Below are 10392 nucleotides of genomic sequence, written 5' to 3' on the forward strand. Positions count from 1 at the left end.
AGTCTGGGCTCGGGTTTATCCTCCAGCTTCGGTGTGAGCAGAAACGGCGGCGCTCTGGCGGACTCATTCGGTGCGAGTGGCACAACGGCGTCCAGCGCCTTCTCACTGACAGCAGGCGCCTCCTCCAACTCCCATCTCGGCAACGACTACCCTGTGTTCCAGCCACCGGCGTCGAGCGCCTCTCAGGAAGCCGGCCATCAGCCCGTGTTCATCTCCAAAGTGCACGCCAGCGTGGACGGCTTACAAGGCATCTACCCGCGCATGAGCGTTGCGCACCCGTACGAATCGTGGTTCAAGTCGTCGCACGCAGGGCTGCCGACGGGTGATGTTGGGGCCACGAGCGCTTCCGCCTGGTGGGACGTTGGAGCGGGATGGATTGACGTTCAGAACGCCAACGGCGCCGCCGCGCTGCAGACACCGCTGCACTCAGGAGGACTCCAATCGTCTTTGCATTCGCCGCTGGGCGGCTATAACTCGGACTACTCCGGTTTGAGTCACTCTGCTTTCAGCACAAGTGCGTCGCCACACCTGCTGACCGGCGGCCAGCACATCATGGACGGCTTTAAGCCTGTACTCTCTTCCTACCCGGACTCGAGCCCATCTCCCCTGGGCGGCGCAGGAGGTGCCCTGCTGAGCGCGGCCCCGTCTGCCTCTCTGGCTGGCTCACCCAGGTCATCAGCGCGCCGCTACTCGGGCCGCGCCACGTGCGACTGTCCCAACTGCCAGGAGGCAGAACGCCTGGGACCTGCGGGTGCGAGCTTGCGCCGTAAAGGCCTTCACAGCTGCCACATCCCCGGTTGCGGCAAAGTGTACGGCAAGACATCGCACCTGAAGGCGCATCTGCGGTGGCACACGGGCGAGCGGCCTTTCGTGTGCAACTGGCTCTTCTGTGGCAAGCGCTTCACGCGCTCCGACGAGCTCCAGCGGCACCTGCGCACGCACACAGGCGAGAAGCGCTTCGCGTGCCCCGTGTGCAACAAGCGCTTCATGCGCAGTGACCACCTGAGCAAACACGTGAAGACCCACAGCGCAGGCGGCTCTGCGGGCTCTGGCTCAGGCGGCAGCGGTGGCAAAAGGGGCAGTGACACCGACAGCGAGCACAGTGGACCTGGCAGCCCTTCATGTAATTCCCCCGACCTTCTGCAGCCCGCAGAGGCACTTCCGCCGAGTATGAACGGCCGCGTCAACTCCCTCGATTAAACCGCTTCAAATGACTCTGGATTGGAAGCGGCAGGGTTCGTGACCTTCACAAACAAGGTCATGACGTTTACTAAGAAATAACCGAGGAGCCAGCTACACTTCGACGTTATCAAGACATAAAGTTGATGATAACGCAAAAAAAAGTCAGCTTTGGCCCGGACAAATCCTGTGACGCAGTTGCGGGAAAGAAGAGAAAACTTTTGAGGAAAATCTGTGCACAAGACGAATTTGCTCCAAAGGCCCATTTTAATGGATTCGTGTTGGATACAGTTGAATTCGTTAAATCCAAGTTTTGAAATGTCAATCAGCGAAAGGGCCAGCAATGTTTCGCTTCTGTTCTGTTTCCTCAAAATAAAACAGTGGCACTTTATTCATGTGAACACTCCATGAAAATTCACGTGTGTGGCAACAATAATTAAAAATACGCTGTAATGTTGCCAAGTCTTTTCGTTCAAATTAATTTCTTTAATATTGCAAAAAAAAAAAAAAAACAACACCAACAACAACAACAAAAAACATAGCATATATGTCGCACACTGGTCTTTATTCAGGAAGAATACAAAAGCTGACAATATTTGTATGAAATTTACTTATTTGCTATAGCTGAAAAACGAATGTACATATTGAAACTGTATAGAATAGTTTAGAGGATTATTACATACCTGTGTAAAAGTTTGGGTAACGTATTGTCCAAGATACAATTTTGTATAGTAGCTATTTTTAGTTGCATATTGACTCTAGTAAATATATTAAATTGTATGGGAGTGCTTTTTTTGTCAAGACGTCATATTTATCCATAAATTGGACTTTTTTTTTATGACTGAGTCGCGCTTTTAAACTGTAAAACTGAAAAGATCGAAATGAATTCGATGTTAAATCGGGTTTTATATCATTTATGTCAGCATGCACATGTGAGAGGAACGCTCAGTTCTATACCTTTTCCCCCTAGAAATGGCTCTCTGTCAAAGCCCCTCAATAAAGGCAACATGGGTTAAGTTTACTATCAATTTGCACTTTATGTCAGTTTCTTTCACTACCTAAGTCAAGCTGAAAAAAAAAGAGAAAAGATAAGATAAGAAAAGAAAGAAGTCTAGCCAAAAAAAAAAAAGTTTCAATTACTTGTAAATAAAGACACCAAGAGATAGGAGGATATTTATCTATTTCTTTTGTAAGAATAGTATAGTCTTGTCTCATGCAAATGAAACATATCCCATATAAAATGTGGGGCAGCTTCAGAGATATCGCATGAAACACACAGCCTACTTCTTCAAATTTAATGAACAATATTTTAAAATACATTAATCTATAGCTAAACCAGGAATGTTTTCCACACATTTTTTTTCTTCTATTAAAAACAAAATTTCTAATCTTGCATCTAATCTATAGGCTGCACAAATTCCTCACTTACTTTGTAGCAATTTGAAATTGGTTATTTATTAGATTATTAAACCAATTCTTAAATTAAATGCTGTGCATTTATTTACAGGGAAATTAGCAAAAAAAAAAACTATAGGCTACGACTTTTTCTTTTAGGGTTGCAAATCTATTTGGTGTTGTCTTTTCCGTGTTGTTAATTGTAGCTTTTGGTTGAATATTTTCTGCCATATTCTGTCCCGTTTCATCGAGTCACCGTGTGTGAAAATGATGGTAATGATTTGACGCCGTGTCGATTCATTATGCCTCTGAAACTAGAGTCATTTTCCTCACACTGATCAAAAAGAGAATATGATCAAATTAATAGAAAAACACTTATATATATATATATATATATATATATATATATATATATATATATATATATATATATATATATATATATATATATATATAAACATGTAGGCTGTACTGCGTGTTTTCATCGATGCCCCACGAAAATATTCGATCATATGGTTGGTAGTTTGTAACGAATAATCTGAATATCCATGAAAGTTTGATCCTATACCTTATAGGCGTGAAAAAAGTCTCAGTGTTTATTCGTAGGCTATATGTATAAAACAATTAAAAGAATAAGACAACGAAAAAATTTGTCGCTATTTAGCTATTTTTTTCTGCTACAGTAGATTGTTTACGGGTCTTTTACAAGGTTCTCAAAGTTTATCTTGTTTCTTTGTTCGAAGTTAGATGTGTGTAATGGATCAACTGATGAGTGTGAAGGAAACGTGTTTTAAATGCGGCACCGTAAGGTAACAGCGCCCCTCTGCGGCCACAAACCGCTATCGCACTCACACTGTTTAATATGTCAGAAGCTACAATGTGGTAGAAAGATACAAAGATTGATTCACACTGACTAAAAGTAAAGGGGGGGGGGGACAGATTCAATCACCATACAAGCCGGGTAAATTACACGCTGGTTAAAATAATAAATAAATAAAATAAAATAGGCCAGCGGCTGCATGCTACATTTAGGATACACATTGCGTCAACCAGAAAAGGTCTGAAGTAAAATAAATCAGCTGCAGCTTCAAGGAATATAAGTTTTTTCCACAGTTAAGTTAATTTATAATGTAATTGAACCTTTCAAAATTATATATTTTTATTAAGAAGGCATTATGTAGGCAAAAATGTCTCTTTTTTTAACGTATGTTTTGGTTTGCTAGCCAATATTAGCCTGTTGACAAAACGTGTGCTAGCTAACTTATAGCTGAAGTTGGATTCTTGTGATAAATAAGAGAAAAGTGTCTTTTGTAAGAGTAGATTTATAATATACAACTGTTATAATACATTTCTACATTTTTACAGTTAGGATTAAGTTCCTAATTTGGGGATGCTGTAGAAATATTTACCTTACTTGTTAAAGTGTAGAGTATGTAACACCAGTCTATTCCACGTGGTGTTCTCTATGAAACATTTTTATATTATGTCATAATTTAAAATATTCATGAAATAGCATCCACTACCAATCAATGTACACTTGATCAGTAGTGTAACATCAACGTCTCCAAACACTCCTTTGACAAAATCCAGAGTGCATGGAACAATACAGCACTTATTAAACTGCCTGAAAATATCAGTAATTCAATATCCCAATAACATAAATGAAGATGAGTTCAGAAATTGTCATATTCTGTTCATATACTATTATATAGGCCAAGTTGGAGGGTTTATTTACTGATTAACATTTTTGAAAGGAAATTTCAATAATTTTGAACAATTTTCAGTAGCCTTTCCTAGTTTCTTAGGTACAGTATAGAGCTTCTGCACTTAAAAGTTGCATTTGTAGTTGATATCAGTAAACACCTATATCAAACTGCTAGCTAGAACTTTCCAACATATATTGTATTGTAGACAGTATGATGTGTAGATAGGTGACAAATTAAAGGAAGAGACAACATAACATAAAGTGGTGGGCCAACACTAAACTCCAGAACATGTGATTTGGCATAAGGTTCTATAAGTCTCTGGAACCATACTGGAGAGATGAACACCATTCATTCAAAAGATATTCACTCAGTATCCCATATCATATTATTTTAATGATATTTATACAAAGCAATTTGTGAGCATTCAGTGAGCATGAAATGATCTCACTATCTATCAATCTATCTATCTATCTATCTATTGCAACCATGGTTGGTATTGCATTTTAACAAGTTTCATGATATAATTATTAAATAAATTGCATAAAATGATTACCAATTCAACTTCAAAACATTTCTGGTTGTGAATCCATTTTTTCCTAGAGAAGAGCAGAAAAAGGTATTTTGAAGGCAATCTGGTGGAAACAGTTGACAAAGCAAAAGCATCAGTCAAAAGCATTTTGAAATGTCCATAAGAGAGTTCTTAGGGCCCTGTCCCTCTTTTAATGTGTTGAATCATACTGTTTTATGTTTAATTTTAGTGCAGTTGGTAAAAATGGGTATGTTACGTAGAGATAACATGGTAGCAGAGAAGGTTAAGAAAATGATCAAACCTTCAAACATTTTAATAAAATGTATTAGATTTAAATATAGTATACCGACAGTCTTGACATGACAAAAGGAAAAACCCAAAGAATCTAAGGTGGTTTTAGTTGTGTAGCTATGTAGAAAAACTAGCAAAGAACAATATTTAAAGTGTTGTGTTTCATCCCCACAAATAAGATTAGTTTTGAGATGCTGTGCATCCCAGCACTGCTTTCTATCACCTGGGATTTCTTCTTCCACAATTGAAGGCAGAAATGAAGCTAGAAATTCCATGCAACTTCAAGCATGGTGTGTCTATTCAATATTCACAATTCTGGTCCTTTGGAGACTCTACACACAAGATTTGATTCCCTGTGGGACTGCTCACATAACATAACCGGATCTTATTTCTTCAGATAATTGATAAACCTTTGATGAGAACACTGCTAAAGTGCAAATCTCAGAACCAAAATTACTGGGCCATAACATGTTAGAGAAGACAGTATAAAGTAACATTTTATAATTATTAGACGGAACTTTGAACAATTGCATTCTGCTACCTACAAGTGTGCATAAAACAAAAATCTACAAGATTCTACGTTCCTTGTTTGGCCATTAGCTGGTTGTAGTTGCCATTCTCAACCACCTTGCCATTCTGAAAGACTGCTATGATGTCAGCATCCTGGATAGTGGTCAAGCCGAAGATGGCCGAGGATGATGCATGTCAAGCATCCTCCAGAGCTTTTTGCAGAATCTAGATGCCAGCACAGAGAGGAGATTATCTGATTATCTTTTTGAAAATTGTTACATGTAAAACTAACCTTAAAGACTTGAATAAAAGTATAATTATAAGCCCACTGCACATGCACATCAAGCAAAACAGAGTGAATCAACTTTTTTAGTTCAATCAGAGCCACCTAGTGGTTTATGTACAGTATATCTGATTTATATTTAATATAAATCTGCATGATTTTATGCATTGCACTGCTGCTTATTTAATAAAATATCTGCATGATTTTATGCATTGTACTGCTGTCACACGATTGGCTGATTAGATAACTGCATGAATGTGTAGGTGTACGGGTGTTCCTAATAAAGTGTTCAGTTGACTGTATATCAGTGTATTCATTTTAAGATCAGCCAATAGTGTGGCAGCAGTGCAGTGCATAAAATCATGCAGATATGGGCCAGCAGTTTGGGGAAACTGGGAAACAATGGGGAAAAATATGACCTCAATGATTTTGCTCATGGCATGATTGTTTGTATCAGACGGCTGGTTTTCTATAACTGCTAATCTCCTGGGATTTTCATGCACAACATTCTCTAGGGTTTACTCAGAATGGTTCAATAAAGAGAAAAAATCCAGTGCACGGCAGTTATGCGCACAGAAATGCCTTGTTGATGAGCAAGATCAACTGAGAATGGCCAGACTAATTCGAGCTGACAGGAAGGCTACAGTAACTCAGATAACCACTCTGTACTATTGTGGTGAGCAGAAAAGCATATCTAAATGCACAACATGTCGAGCCTTGAGGGGGATGGGCTACAACAGCAGAAGAATACATCGGGTTTCAATTATTTCAGCAAAAACAGAAAGCTGAGGCTGCAGTGGGCACAGGCTCACCAAAACTGAACAATTGAACCAAAAAAAGGAAAGAAAAAATTCGATTTTCGAAAGAATCTCGATTTCTGCTGAGGCACACAGATGGTAGGGTCAGAATTTGGAGCCAACAGCATGAATCCATGGACCCAACCTGCCTTGTGTCAACAGTCCAGGCTTGTGGAGGTGGTGTGAATGTTTTCTTGTCACACTTTGGGCCTGTTAATATCAACTAATCATCACTTGAACACCACAGCCTACAGTGCTGTGAAAAAAGTATTTCTTCTGTTTTTGTGTATAGCTAAAATTAAACTGTTTCAGAAATTATAACTAAATCTAAGATAAAACAAAGGCAACATAGACATAACATAAAATAGAGTTTTTAAATGATAATTCTATTTATTTAAGCAAAAAATTTATCCAAGACCCTCTGGGCCTGTGTGAAAATGTACTTGTCCCCATAGTTACTAATTCTCCAAATCTATGCAACTGCAGTGTGAACCTTCCCAGGCCACTACTGGCCACTATAAGTGACCTTCCAAAATTCCTCCAAAAGCACAGCAACTGCTCAAAGAGGACAACATGAGAGGAAATACAGGCCTCTTTAGCATCAACAAAGGTCACTGTCCATGACTCTACTATATCAGACACTGCAAAAATGACATCCATGGAAGAGTGGTGAGGTAAAAACCACTGGCTTGTGATTGCACCCAGTGCTGGTACCAAGGGTAAAAAATGGGAGGGTTGCATCAGGAAGGGTCTGCTGTGGCGACCTCTAATGGGAGCAGCTGAAAGAACAACAACACACCCTGATGATCCTCAAACCTTCTGGAAGGATGTTCTGTGGATTGATGAGTCGAAAGTGGAACTGTTTGGAAGACAGGGGTACAGTTACATCTGCCATAAACCAAACACCAAATTCCACAAAAAGAACATCATACCTACAGTCAGTCATGGTGGTGGAATTGTGATGGTGCTTTGCTACTTCAGGGCCTGTGCAACTTGCATTAATTGTGGGAAATATGAATTCTGCTCTCTACCAAAAATCCTAAAGGAGAACGTCAGGTCTTCTGTCCATAAATTGAAAGTCAAGCGCAACTGGATTATGCAGCAAGACATTGATCCAAAGCCTAGGAGTAGGTTCACCTCTGAATAGCTCAAAAAAAGCTACATTAAAATTTTGGAGTGGCCTAGTTAAAGTCTTGAACCAATTGGGATGCTGATCCTTAAACTGCTCGAAAACCCTCCAATGTGGCTGAACTAAAGCAGTTCTGCAAAGACGAGTGGTCCACAATTCCACCACAGCGCTGCAAAAGACTGATCTCCAGTTATTAGAAGCATTTGGTTGCAGTTATTGCTGCTAAAGGTGGCACAACCAGATTTTAGAAGTTTTAGGAGGCAAATAGTTCTTCACATGGGTGATAGGTGTTGGATAACCTTTTGTTGCTTCAATAATAAAAAAATTAAAAAAAAACTGTACAGTGTGTTTACTGAGGTTGCCTTTGTTTTTGTTGCATTTTGTTTGAAAATCTAAAACTACTTAGTAAGAGATATACACAAAAATGGGGGGCACGGTGGCTTTGTGGTCAGCACGTTTGCCTCACACCTCCAGGGTCAAGAGTTCAATTCCTGCCACGGCCTTGTGTGCACGGATTTTGCATGTTCTTCCCGTGCTTCGCGGGTTCCTCTGGGTAGTCCAGTTTCCTCCCCCAGTCCAACGATATGCATTGTAGGCTGATTGGCATGTCCAAAAGTGTCCGTAATGTATTAATGGGTGTGGGAATGTGTGTGTGATTGTGCCTTGCAATGGATTGGCACCCCATCCAGCGTGTCCCCCACCTTGTGCCCCATGCTCCCTGGGATACGCTCCAGGTTCCTTGCGACCCAGTAAGGATAAGCGGTACAGAAAATGGATGGATGAATACACAAAAACAGAAGAAAACAAGATGGAGTAAATACTTTTTCACAGTACTGTATATGGTTCCCCCCAGAGGAACGACCTAAGAAGCCTTAAGGGTTCTAGTACAAATGAAACCACTGAAACGTGTGTGGAAATGTGAGCAAAACTCACACATTTAGGCTGCATTTTCTTACTAAGTTTCCAATGGCCAATTACGATTACAAAAATTTATATCCATATTTTGATCATTCAAAATTATATCCAGACAAACCAGAGGCCATTTAATGAAGTTCTAAGGTCACCACACTGAATATTGAGGTGCATTCTCTATGTAGACTCTTGAGGATGAGGCTCTGTCTTTTCTACATGCTGACAATTTGTCTGATTAAAACTACATTTACATTTATTCATTTAGCAGACGCTTTTATCCAAAGCGACTTACAAATGAGAAAAATACAAGCAAAGCGATATATCAAGCAGAGAACAACACATGTAGTGCTACCATACAAGATCTATTAATTAAGTTCCAGAAGAAGCAAAGTGCACAGAGTGGAGGTGTAAGTGCAAATTTATTAATTTTTTTAAATTTTTTTTTATGAGTTGGTTAGGTGTTCATGGAAGAGGTGGGTCTTTAGTTGTTTTTTGAAGATGGTGAGAGATTCTGTGGTCCGGATTGAAGTTGGAAGTTCATTCCACCACTGAGGAACAGTTAGTTTGAATGTTCTTGAAAGGGACCTTGATCCATGCTGAGTAGGAACTACTAAGCATCGGGCGCTAATCGATCGCAGATGTGTGAGGGAACATAAGCCTTCAGGAGAGAGTTGAGGTAGGGGGGTGATGTTCCAGACAAGGTCTTGTAGGTGAGCATCAAGGCCTTGAATTTGGTTGAAGACGAGGCATGCTGCAGCATTCTGAATCATCTGAAGGGGTTTGATGGAGCTGGCCGGGAGGCCCAAGAGTAGTGCATTGCAGTAGTCCAGTTTTGAGATAACAAGAGCCTGGACTAGTAGCTGTGTAGCCCGTTCGGTGAGGTAGGGTCAGATTTTCTTGATGTTGTACAGGATGAACCTACAGGACCGTGCAGTCGTTGAGATGTGGTCTGTAAAGGTCAAGCTGTCATCAAGAATCACCCCAAGGTTCCTGGCCATCCTGGTTGGCTTGAGTGTGGTTGAGCTGAGCTGTACAGTGAGGTTGTGGTAGATTGAGGGACAGGCTGGGATGACGAGAAGTTCAGATTTTGCCAGGTTAGTTGCCACTAAACAGTTAGACCCATGCTCATGTTGACATGGAGAGGTGTATGCTATTTATCATTTAGTATTGGTGTAAGTGAGCACACTCACTTCTGATATACACTATATGACCAAAATTATGTGGACACCTGACTATCACAACCATACTGTATGTGCTTGTTGAACATCCAATGTATCTTTTCTGACTGTACAGTCTACATGATATGGTTTATAAGGACAACTGTCAATTTATCATTTAATGCTGACAATCATTGCAGTGATAGGGCCAAGAGTGTCTCTAAATGTTATTGTCTACAGTATTTCTCATCTCTAGCATGATTTCAGTCCAAGCCAAGTCTTATTCACAAAACCAAATGGCTGCCTGAAGCATCATTTACAAAAAATATATATATATAACAAGCTATTTTATACTGTAAAGTATTATTAATGCTCTGTATAATCATATTTACAAAAACTAAATAAAAATCGATCATAAATTCCCAAATAATTTTGCACATTTACAGACTTGCCAAAAATTCATATATTGAGATGGATACAGAATAAACAATTAGCATGCTTTGG

The 10392-nt window shown here is 40.1% G+C and overlaps 1 protein-coding gene across 1 annotated transcript in view; it reads left to right on the forward strand.

Annotated features, from left to right (window-relative positions):
• The window catches only part of sp8b (sp8 transcription factor b), a 2079-nt gene extending 879 nt beyond the window's left edge, over positions 1–1200 (forward strand). The window contains exon 2 of the mRNA XM_053632715.1: positions 1–1200. This exon is cut by the window's left edge and continues 150 nt beyond it. Coding sequence (XP_053488690.1) covers positions 1–1200 — 1200 coding nt within the window.
• The last annotated feature ends 9192 nt before the right edge of the window (positions 1201–10392 follow it).

The sequence above is a fragment of the Ictalurus furcatus genome, chromosome 1 (assembly GCF_023375685.1).
Source record: "Ictalurus furcatus strain D&B chromosome 1, Billie_1.0, whole genome shotgun sequence".
Classification (NCBI taxonomy): Eukaryota; Metazoa; Chordata; class Actinopteri; order Siluriformes; family Ictaluridae; genus Ictalurus; species Ictalurus furcatus.